General features: G+C 37.6%; 1 protein-coding gene across 3 annotated transcripts; it reads left to right on the top strand.

The window, feature by feature from the left end:
- The first annotated feature begins 381 nt into the window (after positions 1-381).
- Positions 382-27,799, top strand: MTMR6 (myotubularin related protein 6). Of its 3 annotated transcripts, none has more exons than XM_051780114.1 (14): positions 382-490; positions 4,719-4,835; positions 6,754-6,916; positions 7,841-7,998; positions 8,695-8,823; positions 9,884-10,018; positions 11,137-11,269; positions 15,706-15,815; positions 16,905-17,030; positions 18,282-18,331; positions 19,092-19,292; positions 19,949-20,083; positions 20,163-20,289; positions 22,083-27,799. In XM_051780114.1, exons 1-14 carry the CDS (start codon positions 467-469, stop codon positions 22,341-22,343), a joined length of 1,869 nt encoding a protein of 622 aa, XP_051636074.1. In that variant the 5' UTR covers positions 382-466; the 3' UTR covers positions 22,344-27,799. The 3 variants fall into 3 exon arrangements, with proteins under 3 accessions (XP_051636074.1, XP_051636075.1, XP_051636073.1); XM_051780115.1 differs by lacking the exon at positions 382-490 and adding an exon at positions 627-735; XM_051780113.1 differs by lacking the exon at positions 382-490 and adding an exon at positions 764-923.

A 27,799-nucleotide genomic window follows, 5' to 3' on the forward strand; every position in this document is an offset into this window, starting at 1 on the left:
TCTGGCCGCAGGGCCTGCGCTCCGCTCCACCCTCCGTTTAGTCCCCCTTGGATTGTATTGGGTGTGGGAGGTCGGGTACGCCGACCGCGTTCCAACCGGCGGAGTAGCGATCGTGTTTTCTCCTGTAACTTCCGTACCGTTACCTTTTGACCCGCCGTCATTTTCCCGCGCCGCCCCTCAGCCTTCCCTTCCCTTCATCCCTCCCCACCCCTCAGCCCTCCCTTCCCTTCAGCCCTCCCTTCCCTTCAGCCCTCCCCGCCCTTCATCCCTCCCTTCCCTTCAGCCCTCCCCGCCCCTCAGCCGTTCCCGCCGCCCACCGCGAGGGGGCGCTGCAGGGCGCGCGCTCGGCGCTGGCCCCGCCCCTGCCCCGCGCGGCCCCGCCCGTGCCCGGAAGCGCTGGCGGAGCGGCCCCGGCTGGGCTGTGTCGCGGAGGGCGAGAGGCGGCCGCGGCCGGGCGGGCACGGCCATGGAGCACATCCGCACCACCAAGGTACTGCCGCCGCCGCGGGACGGCACAGGGGCGGCAGGGAACGGCGGCGGTAACCGTGGGGCCGGGAGGGCCTGCCTGGCTCGGCCCGTCCGCTGCGGGCGAGGGCGTTGTTGTTCTCCCTCCCTCCCTCCTGCCGTTTTGTGGCTGTTCCTCCCCGCGGGGCTCTGGAGCGGCCCGTGCCGCTGGAAGGAGTGGGAGCTCCGGTGGGGAGTTCGGCAGTGCTGCTCCGGAGGGGCCTCGTCTCGGTAATGAGGAGAAGATGCTGAAAATCGTGGTGTAACGGGGGGGGTTCTCTGGCGGGGAGAAGCCGTCTGGGAGGGAATTGCACTTGGTTTGTGTGCTCGGGATGTGGCTCCGTGCAGCTTTTCCCAGCTTTGGAGGCAAATCTGTTGTGAAAACAACGCTTCTGTTTTTTCCTGTTTTGAAGACTCCGGTGAGTGTTGTTAAGGACTCAAGCCGTCAGTGCATGTGCAATGTGTATTAGGCTATTCAGAAAAATACCAGCTAAGCTGTAGTTGACATTTTAGACTTGCCCTGGCTGCAAGGGCTGCTCTGTTTGGTCCTGGAAATTGTGATTAATTCCTGAACTCGGCAGTCTGATTTTAAAGTAGATTTACTGGTATGTTTAGAAAAGGAGTGGTCATACTTCGGTTCCAAATCGTGGATATATAACCAGTAATTACATAAAGGAACAGGCTTTAAATTTTTTGAGTAATAGCTTATATAACTTTTATATAAATGTGTATAGCTCCTTTTATTTTTTATATACATTTGTATGTTTATGTGTGAAACTGGAGGAAGGTCTCTGATGAAGCTGTTGTTAGTGACACTTAAATTCACTGGGTGGAATAATCTTTCACCAAGCTGACAGATGGGAGATAAAGTTTCCGTATCAACCTGTTTACTTATAAACCTGAAACTCCTTGTTTGGGAATTTAATATTGTATGGTTACAGTCAATAGCTGAGTTCAAAATGATAACTAGGCTAAAGCCGAAGTCTCTTGATGAGCAGAGGAGCTGTTGAAGTTTCAAACCTGCAACTGAGACTAGAAAGGCTACAGGTAGCTGACTTCTTTGCATCTGCAAGTGGTGGTTCTGCACGTTTTTGGGGCCTGAACACAACTTGTAAGATACAAGACTTACTACCTGAAGCAATTATTTTTATAATTCATACAAAAAAATTTATCTGTTCAGAAAACATCAATTTCATGGCTAGAAATAGCATGGGTTTTTTTTTGTTACAAATGTGATGCTTGACTAGCTTTTTGTAAACTGTTGATTTAGTGAATATCCAGTTGGATTAAAATGCATATAGGCTAGATGGTAATAATTGAGTATTACAGTTATAGGAAGAAAAAAACCTTGAAGTACAACCTGCACTGTAGGTCTTAAAAGTTCAGGTTTTTTGTAGGTTCAAGTTGGATCTCATTCCAACTGTTCTGAAACATACCTGTGTTTTCTAATCTGACAGCACTCTTGTTTTTTCAATTTATTTGATTAAAGTAATAGTAAAATAAAATAACTGTAGTTTTGCACAAGTTAGCTTCTCTGCAGGGCAGCTGTTATCCTTAGGAGAATATGATGGAGTAGGTTTTAGACCTCCTCAAACTTCAGTTTGCTCAAAATGTTGACGTTAAAATTCTTCTAGAACTGTCAGCACAGCTACCTGAAATTAATTTCACAAAAAGCTAAACTTTAACTGTCCAACATATTTATGTTGAATAAAGAAGTGAGGTCAACTTAAAAATTGCTTGTGAGACTTTTCTACTAAAGTAGCAACAAATGATGAAACTCAGTTCACAACATGGGATGGAGAAATTACAAATAAGAATACTGTGATTTCACAATTAATCTTTAAAGTGTTCTTAAAGATATTTTAAAGCAAAATGTGGTAGAAAAGACTGGAAATTCTTCAGTCAAATCTGTTCAAGTGAAAATACTTCTGGATTTTCTACTGGAGATGGAAAGTTTGCTTGGCTTGACTGCTAAATCCTAAACTTACATTTGCAAGCCTAAAACTTAAATGGGAAAGGGAAAACACCTTTTAGTTTCAGTGAATGTCATACAAAGTTACAATGAAAAAATCTTGGTAACTGATTTTGCCTTTGGTTAATTGTTCGAATTTAATCCTTTCACTTTCTTAATGCAAGACCTCAGAAGTGTAGTTTCCCCCTTCCTCTCTGTTTCAACTTGTCTCCTCTACGAGAACATTCCTTTGGGGTTTTTTTCCTGTTAATATGTAACTCCTAGTCATGATAAACTTTTTGGTGACTATTTGCCTGTAAATACTCTGTATGATCGAGGTCGCTGTTCAAATTCTTACTGGTTTAAAAACTCGCTAATTTATTAGTGCTAGCTACCGTCAGAATACTGCTTCTGACTACTTAAATGATCCTTGTTTACAAATGTGCTAAAACTTACTAGCGGTCTTCAGTCTCTCAAAACCATCATCTTCAAAACTGATGGCTTTTTCCCATGACTGAGGAGTTGCCAAACTTCACAATTAAAAAGCAAAACAAAACAAAAAAAAAAGTGTATAATTAGCTGAGTACCCATAGAAATGGACTTGAGTGAAGTTTGAATGAATGTGTCATCTATGGAGGCTGAATCTAAATTACATTTCAGTTTTCTTTAAGAAAAGTATACCTACAATTTAGTTTTCAGATTCTTGAAGACTTTACGTATGTTTGAGGAAGCTGGAGCACTAATGCCTGCCCTGATCTAACTTTGAGGATAGCTGCCTTGTTACATGAAGGAGAATGAAAGCTCACATGCTAGGATTTTGTGCGTTGTGTTACTGGAACAAAACTGGAGCAGTTTCTGTGCACTTCTCTATTTGCTGGGGAGGTGCAGTGCCAGGTACCTGAGCACTTATTGCTGCAGATCTGCCCAATATGAATTCTCTGTTTTGGCTGTGCTGCATTCACTTATGCTTCTCTATATCTGAGGACTGATACTTTGCTGGTTTCAGCATAATGTATTTTGAAGTACTGATTGCATGTAGTTTCCAATTTTTTTGCTTTATAAACTGAAATCTATAATATCATAATAATGCTGACTTCTAGTAGATATTTTAATTTCCTCCATTCTATTTTGTATTAACTGGCTTTTTTAAATTGAAAAAACATTTTTTTTTTCTGCTTTATATGTGCTTTTAGAGATAAACATGTTTGTACATATGATTTAACTGGCTTAACATCAGCACAGTAGATGTGGGCTTTCCTAGTCACCTCATCTCAGTGATGGCCTGACTGGCTTGGAAGATTTTGGAGTTCTGCCATGCACTTAATGGTGGCAAAGAGCTTTAACTTGGCATTAATGAGACAGTGCTGCCAAGAAATAGAGGAATGCATGGAGATAAGCCATTTGCCTTTCATGTCGTTGCACACCAAGAATCATGTAATGTGTGCTTCAAATACAGCAAACTTTGGAGCCCGTGAAGTTATAAGCAGCTGATAAAATGCAGGCTATCTAGAAATCACTTTCTTTTGAAATGTTTTCTGTAGGATTGAGTTAACAATGTTGATGGAATACCAGGAGTCATTTGCCCTTGCCAGACTCAAACTTGAAATATCTGCTTCAAATGCCAGCACAGTCCTTGAATTTCTATGAGTTTTTATAATTATTAATATAATCCTTTCATTTCATTTGAATGTATTTTGACTATAAGGCAGGGTTATGATATTCTAGATTTTTAAAGCTGAGGATTATGTAAAAGACAGTACATACCTAGAACTGAAGTCAGGAGAACATAATCTTTATAGCTTTGAGTCTGCAGACAGCTAGTGAAGCATCTTGCTGAGATCAGCTGTTAATTCACTGCTGGCATCTCAAGAACAGGAAATTGTTAGTGTGTATTTACTCTATTTTGGGGAAGCACCCTAAAAACTTAGTAATTAATAATTCTTTTTTTTTTTAATTATATCCTTGTCTCTTTTACTAGTAAGTAACAATAGTCAATGTGTATGGAGTAAGTATTCTGATGAGCCTAGTGTTGTGCCTTCATTATGCACTCTTGTATTGAAACAGGGTGTTTTAACTAGTCAATATTCTCAAAGCTTATGTGACCACTCTAGTTCGTCCTGAATGGCCTTGTGCGTGCTGTGTTATGTTTTCCACCATTTTCAAAATTATTGCACAAACTGACAAAGCTTTTGCTAAGTTAGGATTTTACTTTCTGCAAAAATTCAAAATTAAGTTTTGTTCCCCCTCCTCTTTTTTCTTACAGGTAGAGCAAGTGAAATTACTAGATAGGTTCAGCACGAGCAATAAGTCAGTGACGGGAACTCTATACCTTACAGCAACTCATCTGTTATTCATAGATTCAAACCAGAAAGAGACATGGGTAAGGATAATGATTGCTTGTGGCACGGGTTCTCCAGATACATTTGTTCTTCCTGATCTAAGGTTGAATTTGTTTACTAAAAGGGTCTTCTTATTTATTTCCTGCACTCTCCTCCTTCATGGTATCATAATAAGGTAACGGTTTGCAGATTATACTCTTGCATGACACTGCTGCAGTTGACATCAGGTAATGTTGAAAATGTTCACTTCTCTTCAAGCTGCTGTAATTTTTTCCATAGCCTTCACTTGTATTCCTGAGTCAATGTGTGGTGGTTTTCTCTAAATAACTGATTTACATCGCAATTCAGAGGCAGCAGTGGGAGACTGCTTGATAGTTTAAGTATCAGGTTTAAAATTTCTGTGTTAACTACCTCGTAATTAGATTCTGTCTAGGTTAAATGAGACAGCAAAAATCCAAAAATCTAGGTTTTGGTGAAATATTGAAGATAACATGCACTTTTTTAGAGCAATAAGCATCTGTTTCTTCAGAAGTATTCATCTCTGCAATAAAACATTTCAGAAGGGACTGCAGCTTCTTGTTGACCAGTACCAATGTTGTACAATCAAAGCTGGCTAGGACAGCAATTCCTATTAGTTTTTTCTACTCAGTGCCCTGGTGGCACACATGTGGTCATCAAGTTCTACCTGGCACTGGAGACCAGCTACCTAGCTTCAGTTAGTGCCTTAAGTCTTTCATCCTCCAGGATGAAATCTTCTTTCCCTGACTGTGGTTAATTTTTTTTCCCTGTGGGTATATTTCCCTGGATTGTGGTTGTCTGACTAAATACCTCATGGTGCTTTCAGGAAAATTTATTTTTCTGTTATTCTTGAATACAATGTACAACTTTGTACAAACCAAACTGCTATCCTTTCATACAAAATGGGTTTTTGGGGAGAACATGATTCAGAAGCATTATTTGCTTGCGTCTCCCTATGCAGTACCTTAAAAGGTTTCATTCTGGGGAAATGAAACCTATACTCAAGAGTACTGCATTTCTGATGATAGTGCAAGTACCAAGTATAATTATCATAATGTCTTCAAGGTATAGTCTCTTTGCAAATGCATATTTGGCAGCATAATTTTCAGATGTCTGTCAAATTCTGATCAATATTTAAGAGGAGTTGATTGCTTCAGTGAGGTAATTGAAGTTCTATCAAGAACATCTTGTTCTGTTTAGGTAATGTATCTTTGCCTTTCTTCCCACAGTTGAGCAGCTGTTACTTGGCTGTGTATTTACCTAAATCTTGTGTAGATTTGCCACATGGATAAAAATCTAGGGAGGACTTTTTTCTGTCCATTGCTGTGACAGTCTTCTGTTAAAGTGGTCAAAAAGCATTTAGCTGAGAGACTGTCTTGTCTACATGACACAGTATGTAATACAGGAGATGTTTTTCTTATCTCCTGTTCATTCTGTAGATGTTAAATACTGGAATTCTAAAATTATCAGAATCTTCTGTATCTTTTATACTTTGAATTTTTTTCCCTGACTTACTTTATTTTTACTTTTTGAAAATTTTGAAGTATGTTCCTGTAGATCCTTACGAAAAAAAGATACCCTATCTGGACACTGCCTAATTAGATATAAGCCTGTCAGGTAGCAAAGTTAAAGCAAACTGACCAACCATTTTACATCTCACTTTTGCGTTTAGAAGGATATTTGCTCTTTCTTACCAACATTAGGTAACACTTAAAAATGACAAAAGAGAATAATTAAATTTTTATCAGTTATGGTATCATAACCAAAATGTCGTTCTTGGATTTCTGCTTCTAAATGTATTTCTTTTTATAATCGATGAACAAAATTAGTCAAAATCCGTATTCAGCATTGCACAATGTGTCTTACATCTGCTAATCTGAATAGTATGCTGTTCTTATTTCTCATCAGCATGCTTACACTGTGAGTTTTTGTATGTCACAGATACTGCATCATCACATTGCTGCAGTGGAAAAACTTCCCTTGACTACTTCTGGCTGCCCCCTTGTCATCCAGTGCAAGAACTTCAGGATAGTTCACTTTGTTGTTCCCAGGGAGAGAGATTGTCATGACATTTATAACTCTTTGCTTCAACTGTCAAAAACAGGTAATACTTGTCACTGTAAAAGACTTTGCATGGATATATGCATGGATAACAACTTGACGTGTGTGTGTGTAAATCCGTGGCTCTTTTATTTATTTCTTTAAAAAACATGCATTATGTAAAGTCTTACATGAATTGTATGTAAAGAATTTTATTGATTAAATATTAATCTACATAAAAATTCAGAAGATGTGTTGTCTGGCTTTTGTAGGTCTCTGATGTTCCCTAACAGAATGAAAGATCCCTTTATTTTTTTTTTTTACATTTCTGTCCCTGAATATAAATGCGTATAGTCTTGCTTAATTGTGTGTTCCATAGATAAAAAACTATTAAGCAAATACTAAATTGTTACTAATTTCATGCAGTTTCAAAAATAAAGCTGAAATATTGATGCTAGAATAACACTACTGTTTCAGGTTTACAAAAGACTTCTGTCAGTTAGTATGGCCTTTTGCATTTTATACTTTGTGTTTAGAACAGTGTAAAATGTCATCTGTGATAAGTGAATACCATATTAGGAAGAACAAAGTTTTTGAAATCTTTTTTGTTTTAAAGGGAACTTTAAAACTTACTGGTTTTAAAGGTCAGTAGATATAAATTTCAGTTCCTGCCTCTCGAAATAGTTTGTTCCATCAGCTCTTGTGAAGTCTTCTAGTAATTCTGCCTTTTGCCTTGTTCAGTTTTGTCAGTCTTCATTTTGTGACCTGTGCTTTGCCCTTATGGCATTAGAAATGTCTCTTCTGAAATAGGTCAAGTACACTCAAGAAAATTCTCATAACCTACCTCTAAATATCTGTAACTGTGTCAGTTAACTGTAGGATAGTTGCAGAATAAATATTTGAGGCAGGCCAGGTATCTATTTAGTCTTACCTCTGTGAATCTTGAAGCCTGAAACTTTCTCTCCATTACATATTCTTTACTTTTTAGCAAAATATGAAGAACTTTATGCCTTTTCCTATAATCCAAAACAAAATGAATCTGAACAAGTCAAAGGCTGGCAGCTTATTGATCTAGCAGAAGAATATAAAAGAATGGGAGTGCCAAATGCTTACTGGCAGTTGTCTGATGCAAATCGTGATTATAAGGTAAGTGTTGTAATGGAAATATGTTCTGCTCTGAATCTGTTCCTGCTTTATACTCGAGTTCTAGGCCTATAGAAAACAGCTTAATGCTATGAAATCACTTGGCTTGCAAGGTAGAGAGAGTAAACTGCTTAATCAGTGTGCAATCTCACAACTTTCTAATTTTTCCCAAGTTTTTCCCAAGGCCTCATTGAGAGAGTATGTGTGCATGGATTCTTTGGGGTTGTTTCTTAGAGTATAGTTACCTGTTTGAAGCCCAGCCCCAGCGATTCTGTTGCTCTTCGGCTTTGTGATTTCTCTCTTAACTGAGCAGGATTCTACTTTAGCATTTGCAGTGTTGGGTGATTCCTAGATTAGAATTCATCTTACTTTGTAGTCTGCAAATACAAAAAAAATGAGGGAAATAATTCCAGTATTTTATTTGAAACATATTCTTACCATTTCTACTGAAGAATTGCATTCCTGAGACTGAATGCCAGTATGACAGTACTCTGCTGTGTAACTTAGATACCAGTTTGTACTACTTTATCTGTGGCTCATCTCCTTGTCTGAGTTATTTACATATATGGAGAGAAACATACTAGTGTTTATCCTTTATCTCTTATTTCTTATTTTACCTAATATCTTTCAAATGGAATGGAATAAAACTAGGATAGGCTTTGTGCCTTGCATGTAAAATTGTGTATCTGTGTCTTTCAGATTTGTGAAACCTATCCTAGAGAACTTTATGTTCCCAGAACTGCAAGCAAGCCCATAATTGTTGGTAGCTCCAAGTTCAGAAGCAAAGGAAGATTCCCAGTGTTGTCATATTATCATAAAAATAAAGAGGTATAATGTGTCTTCCTTCCTTTTACCATAAATGTGCTGAAAAGTATTTCTCAACACTTGGCAGTAGTTCAGGGGTGTAGGTAAGGAGGTTCAAGGATGGTGACTTGTATGAAAATGGTGTGACTCATAACCTTAAATACAGCTGACACTAGTCATGGCTAACAGGATGCTGAGTTAAACTAAGACAGTTTACAAGAAATCCTTAAGTAATCAGTTGATAATCAGTTGAATCTCCTAAAGTTTTCAGAAACTGACATTAAAATAACTGAAGATAGCTTTCTGTTAAAGGATCTATGTTCCTTGATGTATCAGGAATAAAATCTGTTAGGTCAAAATGGCGGGTAAAAAAACCCAAACAAAACCAACAACAAACCAACAGAATAATAGAATTGGTTCTCCAAGGAGTTATTTGCAAGGTAAAAAAACCTACAGGATGAGAAATAAGATTTTACAGGGAGTGGTGTAAAGCAGTCTGTCTCTGCTAGGGGTTAATATGGAGAGAGAGAGAGAAGGACAATCACCTTGCTGAGTTGAAGAATTTATGAATCATGACTGTGAAGCTAGATGGATTTGAAGATAATTACTATTTGCAAGATACCTTCTGGTACCCAATACCTTCCAAAATAGAACATATTATTGAAAATTACTCTACAAAAATTACATTAGATAATAACATATTGTGCTTGCAATAATAAAGTCATACTTGTGTTAGTAAAACCAAACATAATCCATTTCATGTTAAGGGAGTAACTTGCTTTGCTAAACTGTACTTTTTTCCAGCCTATACTTTTTTTGGGTTTTTAGGTCCATTATGTAAACTGATACATTGCCTATGTAAAAGAGCCTGAAAAAATGTTTTGATAAACCTTTAGATTTAAATTGTAGGTACTGTGTTGGAAGGTCTCCAAGTAATGTACTTAAAAAGTTGGAACTTTATTCAGTTTAGTGATGTTATCTGCTGAATAAAGCAATTTGTTTCCATGTCTTTTTAGAATTATGCAAGGCATTTCACCTACTGATATTAAACTGATGCTAATTTGTTCTTTGTTTTCTGTGGTAGGCTGCAATTTGCAGATGCAGTCAACCTCTCTCAGGTTTCAGTGCCAGGTGCCTGGAAGATGAACACATGTTGCAAGCCATTAGTAAAGCAAATCCTTCAAATCGCTACATGTATGTCATGGATACCAGGCCGAAGGTGTGTACTTCAGGTTCTTCGGACAAGGCTCTTTTCCTGGACAGTAGAGTACAGGGATACAGTGTAATTCAAAAAAATTTGGAGTGAAGTATGACTCCCTCATGAGCAAAAATGTTTTAAGGAGAAGGCAAGGCCTCTTTATGGAGGCGTTTAATTACTTGCTTTCTTAAAGAAGTTGAATCTACCTCAGGACTCAGCTAGAATTCACTGAATATGATGCTGAACTTTTGGAGAGGTGCATTTAAAAGTATACTTAAGAAATGAGTAGTTGAGCGGGATCTAAGTAATTTTAACTGTTTGAAATTAAATTCATGAAAAGATGAGCTGAGGTTGGGTTTCTTTTGGAATGGGAGAGGAAGTACTGTGTTCTGTGTAAGTGATCTGTGCAAACTGTCTGTCTTGGCAAGGAAGAAGTAGAGGAAATGCTGTTGTAGTGTTCTGAGGTCACCATAGGGTTAGGGTTTGAGTTAGAAGGGGCCTTAAAGATCACCTAGATCCAACCCCCCCCTAACCAGGTTGCCCAGACCTCCATCCAACCTGGCCTTGAACACTACTACCAGGATCCCCAACTTCTCTGGGCAATGTTTTCCAGTGCCTCACCACTATAATTCATCACTGTCTAAATAAATTGGATTATGTTATGTTATTAAGTTGACTTATGTTATGACCTGTGTTGGAATGTGTGGGGTAACTCCCGCTCTTTAAGACCCATTTGCATTTCAATTGGTACTAATTTCACTCAAATGTCTGAACACAGAAGCTGGAAAAGTCTGAATCTTACTCTTTGCTTTTTAGGTGAATTTTTTTGTAGTGTCTTTGCTCAAAAATGTTTGCAAACAGGTGAGGGTTTGTTGGTGGGAATATGGAGGACAGAATAAGAAATTACTGTGCATTATTCAGATATGTCAGCTCTAAATATAGAACTTGGTTTTTATTCATCATCCCTTTAATGCTTTCAAGTTGATTTGTCATGAACTGTATATTAGAACCTGTTTATACTATGTGCTCTTGTGTTTTTTTCCCAGTGTCTTCCACTGAAATTGCATGACTTTTGTTTCTTAATTTGATATTTTTATTTCAAGTACTGTTTATCAGTATTTTTGTTTTCCTCTTTTAAGCTTAATGCAATGGCAAACAGAGCTGCTGGGAAGGGCTATGAGAATGAAGACAACTACTCTAACATTAGGTTCCAGTTTGTTGGCATTGAAAATATTCATGTGATGAGATCCAGCTTACAAAAACTTCTGGAAGGTATGTTTTAACTGTACTATCATAACGTATATGAAAATAGGATGAGTATTTTTCTAAAGTCTTTAATAATATCTTACACAAGCTGCATTGATATTTCTATATTTTATCCCAGTTCTATGTTTAGTACTAGTTTGCTCTGCTCTGTGGTAATGAATTACCTTAAACCTTTACCTTCAAACTGTAAACCCAATGCATGGAGCTGTTTTGAAGAAAACTTAATGGCATGTATGTCTTGAGTGAACTTGGTTAGTATGTCAGTGGCTTGTGGGAAAGACTGCTGTGTTTTCTAAGCACGTGTACAATGTAATGGAAATATACAAAATAGTGTTTGTCTGTACATACATTTTCTTATACAGAATATCAGTTCTTCGAGGAGCACTTTGGTCCACAGAATTTGCAATGAGCATGTGGTCTGTACGAAACTTGAGCTGTTTGACCTGGTGAGCCACTTCTGTGCTTGTAGGTGTTTGTAGGGAAGGGGGCAGGGAAAATGTGAGCCACTTCACCATGCCACTGCCTGCCTTCTGGTGGTGAAAATGGCGAGTCAGAATTATGTTCATAATTCCACTAGTATTGTATTTAGGTAAACAACTGAGAGAAAAATTAAGATGCTTTGTGGAGTACTAATACTGAGATTAGAATACAGTGGCAGAAGTCTGATAATACATGTATAAGTGGTTGGCTTCCAGAAATATGCAAATATATCCAGTCATGGAGAAGGCTTACGCCTGTATGGAAGCCTATGTTGATGAAGACATTCTGGCTCCATTAGTCAAGAAATCTCCCAGACTAGTGGTGTAGTCTTACTTTGCTTTGATTGAGCCTGTATGTGCTGCTAACCTATTCTTCAGGCCTCTGCACAGAATCCTACTGAACTTTGATAATATGTATTTTTCCAGTTATTCCTGCATGTATTTTTTCTAAGGGAAAGATGAGAAGCGTGATCCTGAGCTTCAGTTTTTAGGTTTGGCGTAATCCCTCTTTCTTTTACTAATATCTTCAATTCTAGAAAACTCACTAACAAGTATTGATGGTTTTTTTACTTTTTTAAGAGCCCTACTCCTGTGTAATAGAGTCTGATGCAGAGATGCGTGTGTCACACACTTAAGCTTCACGGAGTTCATATTCTTAGCCATTTGACTTAGCATGCCACCAACAGTACTTACTAACTATGTTTCTGTAGCTTTCTTTAAGGATGGAATATGTTTTAGTTTTTCCTCATGTGGAGAACTGATTTATTTAAACTTGATTGAAACAAAATCATGAGTGATGTCTATTAGTTGTTCTTCAGATCAGGTCTTTTGGTAAATTAGCACAATTGTTTTACCTCTGTTCAGTCTGTATAATTCACTAGTTTTGCTGAATGCCACTCTAGAATTAGAATCCTCTTTAGGGGTAGGAAGAACCCTTAAAATTTAGGGATGTATGCAATAATTTACTATTTAGACCCCTGGTTCATCACTTAAGATGAGGAAAATGCCATTTAGCTTCTGTGTACTCGCTTTCTCTGAACATGCTGAACTAAATGTTCTCAAATTAGGAATGTGATATCAATGACCTTGTTTGTTCAAGGGCCATTGTAACTGAGGCTGTCCTCAGTTGTTTGGGCTTTTTGTGACAAACAACTGTTATTCTTCTTTGGCATGTGTCTTGCTCCTAGGTTCTGTGTCAGAATTCCTTCAGAATCTAATGATTCCGCTTTCAAGTGGAATGTAAGACATAATCCTTCCCAACAAAACTTTCCTAAAACAGTTTTCTTCAGTATGAACATGACTGCCCCCCTAATGGGCACACTACAACATTAATGGGAGAATCTTCACATAGACTAAATTTGTGGCTGTGACATTAAATACAGAGTTCAGGTTTTGTATATTCAAAATATAGTAATGCATGTCAGAAAAGATTGAACTCTAATAAGCAAAAAGCTTTTGTGTATGTCAGAGGCTCTGCAGGAAATATTTAAGGAAAAGGCTCAGTAATAGCTGCTATGATCTGTTACGTATATTTTGATGATGGAAGCGTGTTAACTGAGGGTGTTTTGTGGGTTTTGTATATGGGGGAAGGGGTTGTTTAGGGTTTTTTACTTGTTAAAAAACAACTTCTGCCTGCAACCCACTGTCCTTCAGTCTACAGGTCTAGTCACTTCTTAAACTGCTGCCTGAGGCAGTAGTGTAAATAAGGACAAATAAGCAAGGGAATGATGAGGTTTTGGGACTTGTAGGGCTTGTGTTTTTTATGATGGCAATCACAGAGTCAAAACTGTCTTGAATTATATTTTTTGTGAAGTAGCTAAACATCTTAGTGGTACCATAAATCATCTTTGACCCTATAAAAGACCATAAGGATCTGGAAAATTACTTTTTTTCAGCACGTAAGTGTCGGAACAGTGTCAATGCAATTTCTTTATTTAATCACCAAGTAGTATAAAAATGCCTTTGTTAATTCACAGAAATAGAAACTCTGTGGGCTCAACATATGTGTTCCTATCTCTGCATCCATTTATAAAAGTATAGAGATCTAGCTAAAAGAGGGAAATACTGTTTCTGCCAAGCTGAAAATTTTGATCAAAAGCAGATTTTGACAGCAGTATCTGGGTGAAAACAAACTGAGGGCTGGAAGCCTGTTTGTTTTCTAGCTGGAAAGCTTCTGCTTTAAATCATAAGGTACAGAATGTGGGGTGAGCTGCCATGAATAGTGCCTCTAGACATTGCCTTTTTTGTCTAGTCCCTTCCCTGCAGATGTTTGAATTTCCAGATATTTGACTATTTTTAGTTTCTTTCCTTTACCATAGAGTGCTAGAACTGTTTGTGTGCTATTGTGATTGAACAGGTGTATGGAACCACTGGTGTAGAGAGAATGTGAGCTAGCTGAAAGGATTGAGTAGTTCTCTCCGGATTTCTTCCATGTGCTAGACCTTTTGGAAGTGGAGCTCTTGCCTAATGATGCTCTTTCAAAGACAAGGGAAAACTAGCTAGCTTGCTTCTACTGATATCTACAGACTAACCTTTAAAATTAGGTCTTGTATCCAGGGGTTTCTTGATGTTTTGTTATCTGATTGCGCTATTGTTTGCTAGGTAGTTTTGTAGATGACAAAGATCTATGGGTTTTAGAAAAGGTGCTGCAATAATTGTTTGGAAGCCTGTCTTTGTATTCAGCCGCATTCGGCGCTACAAATCTTCCTGAGCAATGGGGAGTGTACCAAAACTTTGGCTGAAAGCTGAGAAACGTCTAGTGCAGATACAGGAAAGCTCTGCGAGGCAGTGGTTCAAGAGTTTATAGCCTTCATTACATCAGGGGCCTTGGTTGAATATGAAACTGTGTCACAGAGGGATTTGGTGAATTTTGTTCTCTGCTTTTGCTGCTGACTCACTTCCTTCCATGATCAGAGATAAAGATTATTTTGGAGCTGTTATATCCCTACTGCTGGCTTTCATTTACAGAGCCTTTTTATTTTCATTGAGGCCCAATAGTTTAGAATCATAAAATCATTTAGGTTGAAAGACTTTTAAGATCATTGAGACCAGCTGTTAAGCTTAGTGGAAAGTAGGCTTCCACTGTGGCAGGGGTGGGTATTTTTGTAGGTGGCAACCACAGGTACCTTCTCTTAGAATTACACATAGCTGAAGTTATATTAGCCAGCAAATTTTTTTTTTTATTGCCAAAAGTTTGTCATATTCGGACAGTAATGTAACTACAATTTTAAGTTGCTACTTAAAATTGTACAAGAACCAGGTTATCTGTCTCATGTGAATTGGTAATTGTCTGTGTGAGAAGCTTTTACTCTACATTGCTTGGTGCTATGCTGCAAGGCATCTTTTTTCTTTAACTCAAGTTCTTCCTTGCCCTCTCAGTTGGCATTATTGTTACAGCATCAAAGTATGTTACGGAAGAATGGTAGAGATCAGTCAGAAATGTGGTGTGTCAAGTCTGGAGGTAGACAAAATCTCAATGGATTTAATTTCTTCACCGTGTCCTTGTACTGCACTTTATTCTCCTAAGCAGGGTGGAGGTGATGAAACTGGCAGTCTGACTACTCTGAACTGTGTATATTGTCTGGATTCAGCTACTTCCTACTAGTAGTAGTAATCTTTAAGTACTTCTGGTAAGCCTTTGGCATTTGCATTTCCTTCCTTGGTAAGACAAGGGTAAGGCTCCCTGTTGGGGATAACCAGTGGATTTATTGGGAATGTTATTTTGTCAGAAAGACACAGATCTTGTCACTTGTGATTACTGTAGGACTACAGAGTTGCATTCTGGATGGAGATTATTTTGGAGTACCCCTCCCTTAAACCATTTGAGTAGTGGTTTCCTGAAAGAGTTCTGTTCAACTTACAGCACAGAAGATTAGACACAAAATGCAATTATTCTTCTTTCTACATTGCAGGGTTCAGGTAGCTGCAACTGCTTAAGGCTTTTTAACTTCTGGTTTCTTTCAGTCAGTGGCACAAGGGGTTTGTCTGTCAATGACTTCTTGTCTGGTTTGGAGAATTCTGGATGGCTGCGTCACATCAAAGCTGTGGTGGATGCTGCTGTCTTCCTAGTCAAGGTAACTTGCATGCTGCTTCTTTATGCGATAGGAAGTTGACTTGCTACCAGGCAAAATTATGCTTAATGTTATGTAATGTGTAAAATTCTGCAACTGACCTTTTTTGGAGATAGGTGTTTAGTATATATACTGGTACATTGGATATGCTGGCTTAAGTATTACATTTTTCTTTATGATTGGATTGATTTCTTCATTTCTTTATGCCAGTTAATGTTTTGGGATTTTTTGAATGCTATTTGGTCATCTTGCTGGGAGATAAATGGATTCTTATGGTTCCTGGTTCTTTAGGTATTTCTGAAAGGTGTAACCAGTTTGGAGGAGGATGGAACAAACTTATTTAGTGCACCCTGAAAAACAGAGCTCCTGGGGCAGTAATTGCAGAGCAGCCAAAGTGGCTATGCTGACTTCATTTGGCCAGGATATGGGACTCTTTATGAGGAATTTGGGGGAACAATTGCCTTTGCTAGGCACTTACGAAGCCAAGGGCTTGACCTGAAAGGGCTGGGTGAAGAAAAAAAACCTGGATCTTTGTTTTTACTGGGTGAAATAACAGGGAGTTAACTGAGTTAAAAGTGGATGATTGTCCTAAAGATGACCCTCACAAACATCTGAGCTAACAGGATTTCATTTGTTAGCTGAAGCTAATAAACATTTCCTAGGCCTTTACTTTTGTGTAGTATAATGACAAAGAAGTGAGTATCTTTAAAGATGTGTTGATGGTGTTTTGTTTTTTTAATCTGTACTCTGCAATTTGTAATCTAATTCTTTTTTAGTTACGTTCCAAGCTTTTCTTGTGAGTTTAGTTTTATAAGGGAGAGAAAGAGAACTGGGAACCACTGGAGATGTTAGCTTCTGCAAAGGTGGTGGTGGAATTTCTTCTTTGTAAGGAGTTTTCTGTATTTCCGTGGAGAGATTCCTAACTTTCTGACGGTTTTAAATTCTTTCCTCATAATAAACATTTTTCTATCTTAGTTAAATAAAATGACCTATGCTGTGAGTTTGGGATAAAGGTAGCTTTTTTATTTATCTACTAAATTTTGACTTTTGTCTGGAAAAGAACATTCATCAAGAAACAACTGTGTTTTGTAGGCAATAGCGATGGAGAGCGCAAGTGTATTAGTGCACTGCTCAGATGGCTGGGATAGGACTTCCCAAGTTTGCTCTCTTGGAGCTCTCTTACTAGACTCCTATTACAGAACAATCAAAGGATTCATGGTAAGCTAACTGTTGCATTGTTGAGCTCTTCCTTGGTAAATAAAAGATGTAAAATGTTTAAGTGTGAAAGGGAGCAGTGTAAACATACTGCCTTTTTTTGTGTGGTTGCAAATCTAAAATGGGATTTGCAGTATACTGATAAATCTTTCTTACAGAAATACTTTCTACTGGAAAAAACATTTATTTAAAATCTAAAAAACTGAAATACAAATAGCAGATTTCTTTAGGCACCATGTAGAAATGTTGCCATGATTGTCTTTTGCATCCAAAGAAGACATAGTCCAAAGTGCTTATGTGAGATAGCAGACATACTAAATTACAGCAACTCTGTATTTTATCACTTGTCCCCAAATCAACATTTTTAAAATGTAACAATGACAACTCCCTCAGTGCCTGAGGATGTTTAAGCAATCTAAATTTCTTCATTTTTCCATAGAGAGGAAGAGGAATTTCAGTATGATTATTCTAAATTTTAAAGTAGGAAAATCAGTAGTGTTCTGCAGTGGCAAGGCAAGGTGTCATGGGAACTCCATAGGGATAGTGCATAAAACTACTACAATATATTGATTAGAACTGTCACAAATATTACAAGTGATGAAAGTGAAGTTGAAGATGAATTGGAAGAGGATTAAGTTGTGAATAGTGAGAATGTGTGTAATCTTTAGGGAAGTCATTTAGTCTCTTTGGGTTTGTTTACTCCTCGCTTTCAATTAGATTTTTGTGAAGACTTCTGCAGTGGTCAGATGGTACTGTGTTCCTTTTGGTGCTTGATTCTGTGAAGTGATAAAACAAGCTACTGTTGATATTAACAAGCTTACTGCTCTAAGTGTTAGAAAGATTATATTGTGTGGTTTTATGTAAACTAAGATAGCAGGAAGGAAATACTAAAATTTTTCCTATGCTTTGCCATATTTTGAAAGTTGATAATCTAGTGAAGTCATACATTATGCTTAAAGTGAGTCTGGCTTAAGAGCAATTATCTGATTAGCAAGTTGCTGAACTTTTTTACTAGTTTTGGAAATGTGCTTTGAGAATCTCCTCTGAAAGGCTTCCAAGAAAATAAAGAAGCTATAAAGTGACAAATGGTTGCTCCTACTGTTATTAATTGGACTCAGATTTAATACAATTTAATCAGAATACAAAATAATCAGATTTATTGATACAATATATGGATAACCTGTGGATTTAATACATGTAAGATGTAAGATTGAGTAACATTTTTCATGAGAATTTGGTTTGTTTACCCTCTAGGTCTTGATAGAGAAAGACTGGATCTCTTTTGGGCACAAGTTCTCTGACAGGTAGTTCACTCCTCCAATATAGTAAAATGTATACAGCAAACTGAACTAAGAATGTGGATGTTAAATTTCTAGTAACACTGCGGTAGCTTAGCAGCAAGCTATTTTCAGTAAACAATGCACTGTATTCTATTTATTCAAGTATGTATTGGATAATTGATTTATATTGTAGACATAAATTTTTAGTACTACTGGTACCCTGCTCTCAAGTGTTGATGACAGCAGCTAGGTCTGCACATATGTATAGACAGTGCAAAACCAATCTAAGGCTATGTCCCAGCTATTTAGGCAATATGAAACGCTTAGTTTTGATGTCTTTAAAGAAAAGTTTACATTTATGTTTACTTTGATGATGAAGTCACACCTATCTTTAGAAGTCCTATATGTTCAGAGTTCTGTTTTTTCCCTTGATCTGCCTGTCATCAGCTATGACAATAGCCTTGCTGCTATTTACTGCTTATTAATTTGCTTTTAGCTGATATACTCCAAAGACTGTGAAAATAATAGACACAAAGGAACTTAACTGTCTTATGTTGCTATTCTGTACTGAATACAAATGTGTGATTACTTATAAGTTAGAAAAACAGGTTAAATATAGACTTATTTCTATTCCAAAATTGCCCCAGTTCTTGAAGTAAGGTGCTCAATCTCCAACTAAGGCTAATGTCTAATTAATGTGCTGTCATTTAAAAACAATTGCAGGTAAGACTTTTTGGATTTCTAACTTTAACCAGTTTCAATCTGTTTATGGAATCTTTTTCAGATGTTGTCAGTTGGATGGTGATCCAAAAGAGATCTCACCGGTGTTCACCCAATTTTTAGAATGTGTGTGGAATCTGACTGAGCAGTTTCCACAAGCCTTTGAGTACAATGAAGTTTTCCTCCTTCAAATCCATGAACATGTCCATTCATGCCAGTTTGGTAACTTCCTTGGAAATTGTGAAAAAGAACGAGAAGAATTAAAGTAAGCAGGCATATTGTAATGTGTCTTTCGTTTATTCTGTCAGACTAAGAACTCGCCTGAATCTTCATTTTAGACTCTGAATAGAAATGGAGGCAGGATTGGTAGTACAGAAAATTATGTTGAACTGCATCAGGGAACAGCAGTGCTTCTTGTGCTTTTGCATTCTGGAGACAGTCTTTCTAATTCTGGGAGAAAATCCCATGCTGATTTTTCGTAGGGAAAGTTAAGGTACCTTTCTTCCTCTTTTTTTTTTTTTTTCTCCTCTCAAAGTAGGTAAGCTTAAGTTTGAAAATATCACTTCATTCCCTCCCCCAGTCTCTTTTTAGGCAAGCTTAAAATTCTTACCAGCTCAAGACTAGCCAGTTGGAAGAATTAATAGGGTAGCTTCCAATGCTTTCAGCTGGCAAACTTCTGTAAAGTTTTTGTCAGTTTGTCTCACATTGTATTTTAAAAGCAGTAGTACTTCTAAAATTGGCATTTCTATCCAACATTAGCGTATGCCAGGAAGAAGTTGATTTTACTAAGAGCTTTTAATTCAAGACTTATAAGTATTTCTGGTAACTTTTTCTTTTTTTAAAGATTGATTTATTAGTTGAAGAGCTTCTGTTTTTTTGCTTGCAGTCACTGTGTTGACCTTTATCTCTTTTTGCTTTAAGAGTAAAAGAGAAGACCTACTCCTTGTGGCCATTCCTTTTGGCAGAACAAAAGAAATATCGGAATCCTCTATATAATCCAGACTTTTTGCCAGAACTAACTCTTTTGGAGCCTAATACAGTATCATTCAATTTTAAGTAAGTTTAAATAAGACACAGTATCTCTTCTTCAATTTTGTCATTATCCTGCATAGTTAAAACTGTCTGCTTCATGCAGGTTTTGGAGAAATATGTACCATCAGTTTGACCGAAGTATGCATCCCAGGCAGTCTGTGCTCAATCTTATAATGAATTTGAGTGAGCAAAATAAACAACTGGAAGAAGACATTAAAGAACTGGAAGCTGTAAGTATTACAAAATAAGTGCATGTATATGTGACTTCTTGTCTTTCAAATTCACATTTAAAGTTGTAATAATGCTGCTAGCTTTCACGTGAATGTCACTACTGTATGCCTGGCACTTACTCTGTGGAATGTTGACTTCTGACTTCCACTGTATGCTTCTGTGATGAATGCCAGACTATGCAGCCAATGTTTTACTCTTAGGCATCATTCTGCTTTACTGATGAACTGAACTATGTAAAAGTTCTCCTACTATCAAAGCATTACTGAAGATATTTTAATGTAGGTTAAATTTCTGTGAAACTTATCTTGGATAAAAAGGTACCCATCATAGCTACAACTGTGTTGCTAAACCAAGGAGACTGAAAATGTTTTATTTCCATTATAGCTACTAAAATGGAAGCAGTAAGTATTGTCTTTTTAACTTCATATGCAGGTGCATGCTGTTGTAAGTCACCATAATTATGGGTCATGTACATTGTAATGCTTATTTCAGGACAGGGCTAAATACAAAGATGTATATAATTGACTTCTAGGTGCTAGTGTAAACAGCCAGGATAGGCTGTATCTGATTTTATTCTAGTATAACTTAGTGGCTTTTAATTGATATTTCTGTTATAGTCAGTTAAGGTGCTGAAACTTCAAAATAATATGTTTTAAGGAATGCAAAAGTCTTCTGATTATCAGTTTTACTACTTGTGACTGGCTAGAAAGGTAACACACTCCTGTTTGTTATGTTGGGGGGAGAAGGGGGAAACACAGCTTTTCTAGGAGGGAAGATTTTATTAAACTGGTCCTACTGTAATGTAATGAATGCAGGTCATTTAATCTTATACTGTTTCAAATCTTAATTGTATATTTGAAAGTTTTTATACAATTGAAGCAATAAGATGAAAACTCAAGATGAAGCAATCTAAAGAATAAGCAAGATATAAAGTGAAGTCTCAGTTTTGAATTTTCTAGAACCTCATTCCAAGATAATAACTTCACCTGAGCCCACATTTGTCACTTGAGTGATGAAGAGATGTATTTGTTTGAAATCTTGATGTAGACTTTGCTACTACTGTTTCCATCTTCAAAAAGTTGATGTCAAGAAACACCGAAGTCTTATGGACTTAGTCTCCATTCTAATAGAACACAAATACACCAACAAACAAATCTGTTCAGTTAAGTAGTGCAAGCTCCCAGTTACTGGGTGAGTGAATTCGAATTAAAAACAAAACGAAAACAAACAAAAAACCCAAACCACACAACTGAAAAAACCCTTAATCCAAATCTTTCCTATTCTCTTGCTCATACTTGCAGGATAGGTCCTTTTTTCCAGTCCTGCTTTTCAATTGACATGTTTTAGTGTATTCCTGCATTTGAACAAAACGTATTAGTATTTTTTGGATCTGAAGTCTATTGGCAGGTTTTTAGGAAGGATATATAAGGCTTAGGTATCAAACTGCTATGTCTTTTAAGAGACTCATAATCTACTTATTAGCAAGTTTCATCTACTTACCAGTTACTGTTAGCAAGCTCCCTGCTTATTAATTGGCAGACAACCTTTCTGTCTTCTGCTCAGCTACAAATTTTAAGCAAGCAGTGCTTGTAGCATCTGCTGTGGAGAATAATGTAATATCCAATGGCCTAACACTTAACGTGACTGTTACATATCTAGCCTAGGGTATGTCATACAGGATTCTGTAGATGCTGAGTTGGCCAACAAAAGAAGGGGATTCACTTCCTTTTGAAGCAGAATATTATCAGTAAAGAGTCATGCCCACTGTTAGTAACTATTCTCTGTATTTCAGAAAATAAAGCAGATAAACGGGCAGTCAGATGTGGTCCTTGTGAAGGAACATCAGCAGTCTGCTCATCCTGCCCCCGTGGCACTGAAGACCCCTCCATGCTTCAAGAAGGAGCAGCCGCCGATCCCTGGGAATGAGGCCGTGAGAACTATAGAGGGCAGCAACACAGCAGACAATCGTTACAGTGAGCTTGTGTCCGAGTTCTCCAAAGCTGAGCCTGCTGTTGTCAGCTTGGAGTACGGAGTGGCCAGGATGACCTGCTAATTAAAATCTGGCACTGTGCTCTCCTTGACTGATTGAATGGAGAGATGGATTATTTTGAGGATGGGTCTCTGCTGCATGACCAAAACATGATTTGTATATCAGCAAGTTTTGTTAATGTAGGCTAGAACAGCATGCTAGTCGTCAGGTGTTTGCTGTTCTTTCAAGGGAAAAAAAAGGTCTAGTTGTCTTGTTAAAAGAAACGGGCATTTGGTAAGTAGTGACTAAAAATCAAGGAATGGTATGTCTTTGGACTTAGGTCAGTTTGCACTAAATTGATTAAAATAGTAATATTACTTTATTCGTTATAGGAAACCACAGGTGTTCTTTCACAAACTGATTTGATTTGGACAAGAAAACTTGAACTTTCTATTTTAAGGACTGAAGCTACATGTATATATTGCATTAGATATGAATATGTATACCCTTGTTTAATGTCATCCAGTACTAAATTCAGTGTATTAAGTGCCATGGAAAAGTATGACACATTTCAAATCATAAATAGTTGGCCTTAAACCTGTCAGATCAATTATATTGTTCTTTACTACTGCAGTCTACCTGGCTCTGTTTACATTGTATTTGCTCAAATTTTTATATCCTTAAAAGAGGACTGAATATAAGGAATGAAGCATGCCTATGCTGGCACAGCCTTTCAGCAAATAGCTATATGAATGTTAACTTACCACTTAAGACTGTTTTGTCTTCCATTTCCTCTGTTGTTTAAAATATAATAGATTGCCCTGATTTTCCTCTCTGGCAGCTCAGTAAATGGAGCATCACTGAAGCTACAGGTTGTCTGACCTCAAATGGTTTCATTTGGGCACAAGGTGTTTACGTGTAGAATAAGACATGTCACATAAGAAAACAAAACTTAGCTAATAACTGAATAGTCAGATTCTTTTAGATTATTTACTGTGTGCTGTGCAGTTGTTCAAGTTGCAAGACTGCAAACAGAACTTCTGGAAATGTAGTCTACTGATACGGTTCCCAAGTGGGGGAAAAAAAAAAAAAAATCATTCATGTGTCTGAAGCTCATGAGAAACTGAGTGTCTCCTAAATGTTTCATTAGAAGAAAATTTTGGTTATTAGTGAAAAGCCCTTTTCATCTTGTAAAAACTTGTTCGACCTGTGCGTATTGTGAATAACTTCAGTATCATCTGAGATTCTTATGTAATTGGAGAGAGGAAAAAAGCTTCTAGCAGGATGCAGTAGAGATCATGGGACATAAGAAAAAAAGGGGGAAACTTACAGTTTGTAAGCTTAGTTAGGTATCTGTTATTTTCTAGTAAGAGAGAAGGTTTTTGCTGAAGTTTGTATCATGATAGATTTTCTGAGCACATAACAGAATAAGGAAGAAAAATGTTGATGCCCAGTTCTTAAATTATAACTTTGGGTATTAAGATCTCTAGGTATGATGTTAGATTAATGCTACTGACCTTTTATCTCTTGATTTAAATAATTTTTGTTTTCAAGTGAAAATAAGTCTATTCTCATCCTAATCCCTGTGTTTTGTCAAAATTACTGGCGTGCTACATAATTTGATATGCAGCATTTCCCTCTGCACTGTATTGGTCCCAGGACTCTATTAGCAAGGCCAGTATAGGTCACGGTCAAGTTGCACTTGTGAAGCTGTCTGGGAGAAATTAGCTGTGATGCTTGTATTTGGCTATTGATTCACCCGTTTCACTAATTTGTTTTTTTAAAAGCCTTTTGGTGTAAATAAAGGTTCGTAAGTATTTTTATTCCAAAAGGCATAAGCATATAGTGTCATATTTAAAATACATTATCCAATTATTTAAACACATTTAGAATTTCTCCACTACAGATTTTGATAGTTTTCACGTTTGCACAAGTGGTGTGCCTTACAGGGTTGCAACAAGAGAGGTTTTCGTGCCTTGTTATTTATTGTCTCCCCTCCTCCCTGACCTTCTGTATTAACTTTGTTCTGTGGTTTTTCTTTGGAAAAACATCTTGTATATTAAGCCTGTATTATATCACAAACAAACTTATCACTGAGAATATACATGTTATCAAGTTGTACTTGTGGGGTTTTTTTTAATATTTAGCTGCTCTGGTGTGCCATGTACACTTTTCATATTTATTGTTTAGAGTTTATGGACTCAAAATATTATATTAAGCTTTTTTGCAAATATCACTGTATTTTGTTTTTACTTTAACATCCCTCTGAGTAACCCTGTATACAAGGCTTTTGGAGAGTACTGTTTCAGTACTGTTATAGTGAGTTCATTTCAGTCTTCCAGTCCTTTTAATTGGCAGAGTTCACTTCTTAGCGAAAGGAATCAGAATGCCATTTTATTTTAAATCAAGGTAGGCATGTTAGGTCACTTTTAAAATGTTACAAAACTGTCTGCTCAGGCACCAAACCTGTTTCTCTGTCAAATAATACAATACTTCCCGATCTGAAGTAAATATTTTACTCCAGTTAATATGTGAATAGTGTTTTATAAGGCTGTTCTGTAGAGCAGCCATCTTGGGAGGTTCAGATGGCTCTGCCAACTCAACTCCCAGGGTCGCCAGTGAGAAAAGTTCCTGCAGAGAGGCATCTGTCTCTTCTTATTTGCTGTTTAGGCTTAAGCCAAAACTACCTAAAGCACATGGGACCTGTGGTGAAGTGAATATATCGTAGTGAAGTGAGCTCCAACAGAAAGCTTGGCAGGATGGCCAGGACTGAGCACAGTGGGGCTGTTCTGTGTCCTTCGAGAAGGGTTTAAAAAACATCCAGTTGACTAAAAAACTGTGGCAGTAGCCTAGGAGCAGAAATAATTTTAATTCTTATTTCAGTGGATGAACTTGTCTTCATCATGAATATGCTGCTCCAGGAGCAGTTACAATACTGTAAGGTGCCTCATACAGATCAAAATAATGTGCAGAACTCTCTCAAGCTGTGACATTAGTTTGTAGTTGAGTGGTGTGCTTGCCAGTTGCTTGAGAATATAATATTCCAGACAGAAAGTTGGTACAGTTGATTCTGCTCCATAGGTTGCAAGACTTTGGCACTTGTCAATTCTGCGCTTCATCTTCAGGAGATCTCCATGAAGTCTTTGCGTTTCTATATTTTGTACTGTGCTTGATCTTTTTTCTTTTAGTGAACCAAGCTGATAGTTTCACCTGAGAACTTATTTCATTTTGTACTCCAGGCAATTTAAAATATTTATTTCACTAGTACCGAAAGAGTTGGGCTTATTTTTTGGGAGGCTTGCTGGTGTCACAAGGTATTCTTCCATACAAGTTTAAATATCCAACAGTTCTATTTTGTAGGGCGACTGCCAAATCAGACTAAGAAATTAATTAGGCAACACTGAACTGAGCCTGTGCATTTTCTACACATGTCCAATTACTAGTGACCTAAATCTAGGGCAAAAGCCTGAAGTCTGGAGAGTCCACTTAGAGAACTGGAACAGCAGTCCTTCCATAAAACTGCACATTCCTATGTGGAACAAATGCCCTAGAATAATGGTGTTGTAGAAGGAAAGCTATCACAAACTGTGACAGTTTGATGTGTCTCTTCCACAGGATAAGCATGCCAAAGAATGCCTTGCTGGGAAAGGTGATGTGCTCTTCCTCTCTAGTTGCTGTTTTCCTGAGGCCTTTTGATACAGTAACACATCAGCAAATCTCTCAGAATTTGCTACTCCCATTCTATTAAACTGAGCACATAACTGGATGCTCAGTTGGGCTGAAGTGGGGCTGGGGTAGCTTAGCTTAACTACTGTCCTCTTAAGGAAGTGACATAAGTAATAGAAGGAAGTTCGATGTTAAAATAGCACAGGATGCATGCTGTCAACATCTGTTCTTTAGAGTCCTGCCCTGCTCTTGAGCAAGTGTGACTAGCATGAGGGCCTCGTGTAAGCATGATTGCTTTCTAGTTAGTTTAAAGATAATCTGATTTCAAACTAGATCATCCCTCCAGTGGTATTTATAGATCTTTAGGTCAGAACCTAAAGGTTACTCTTAAAACTCCTCTTTATTTGCTAATAGTTCTAAACCTGTAACTGATCACAGGCTAAGTGTACTGGTTGTGAAACCTATATTAACCTTTAGAATTAGATCCTTAGGCTGAAGTCTGCTTTGACTTGCTGTCAGCGTTTATGCCACACTTTCCTTCTGGTGTTGCTTATTGTGGTGCTAGATGTCTGCCGGATGTAACAGGCTTCTTAATGCTTTGGATGTTTCAATAACCTGAAAGTACTGCAGCTTTCTTCCACTACTCTGAAGGCTCAGATCAGCCTCAGTGAACAGTGTGAGTGAGCTCATGTTTGATCTAGTTAGCTTGACCTGCCTACATGTTAAATTGCATTCAAAATCAGCACGGCATCATAATTCAATAGCGCAACTTCTGTATGCACAATAGACTTAAGGAAAAGGGGGATCCTTTTCACAGCATGTAGCAAGGAACAGGACACTGCAGGGGTATGACTCATAAAGTAGAAGAAGTAGAGCTGTTTTGATGTCCAGCAGCAGTTCAGGGACTCGAGATGGAAGGTCAGAAGCATGCTGCTTCTGAGATCAGTTTCCAGGTCCCAGAGAATTCAGTGACCTGGTCTGTTAAAAACTTGCAGCTGAGCAGTTCTGCACTGACATCAAGCAACAGAAAATATATATGGATCTGTGTTTCTTGATTTACTTGCTTCATGTAATAAATGTCCTGATGGTAACTTTGGAGTGCAATATTTTGTTTATTCTTGTTTGTATTTTAAGGTCAGTTGCATACCATTTAAAATTAAGTGAGATTACAGTTTTGGCACAAACTATAGGTGTTTTCCATCTTAATGACAAGATTAGCATGTGCATATCTTGTGCTTTGTATCTCTGCATATATTTCTGCTGAATGCTTTTCTTGCAAGCAGGCAGCCCTGGTGAAGTCCCATGCTGCCCCACCAAGGCATTCCTCCTTACTTAGCATTACAGATTGGTTTCCTTGCTCTGTCTTACTATTATTCTTCAGTCTTACAGTTTATCTTTACAGCTGTCTGTTGGCAATGTCCCCTGGCAAGCATCTTTCCATCGAAGAAAAAGGGTTTGTTGCTTTTCTGTCTCTCAGGAATTTTTACCCCTGAACTAGTGAACTTGAAAAATAGTGCTTACTCTCCCCTTTGGGGCTTCTGAGTGCCTGTTGACTTCCACAGTCAGTTTGCTTACACATTTTAACTTCAGACATGGCTATTTGGAAATAAAACATTTAGTCAAACGTTAGATGTGACAAAGGGAGAGAAAACTTTTCATTGTAATGTATCTGGAAAGACTGGCTGTTTCACTAGCATTTATTGCTCTATGTAATGCTCTCTGTAGAAGTCATTTATCTGTGTGCTGGAATCATGCTTGATGTATATTCCTGGAGAAACTTTAGCAAATGGAGTTTTGTAACAAGTATTTTATTTGTACGTGTTTTCAAAATCCATAAAGCTTAAAATAAAATGATCTTAATATTGCCAATCTAA

This window comes from Manacus candei, unplaced genomic scaffold (genome assembly GCF_025592945.1).
Source record: "Manacus candei isolate 608988 ecotype Guabito, Panama unplaced genomic scaffold, ASM2559294v1 h1tg000014l, whole genome shotgun sequence".
Taxonomy (NCBI): Eukaryota; Metazoa; Chordata; class Aves; order Passeriformes; family Pipridae; genus Manacus; species Manacus candei.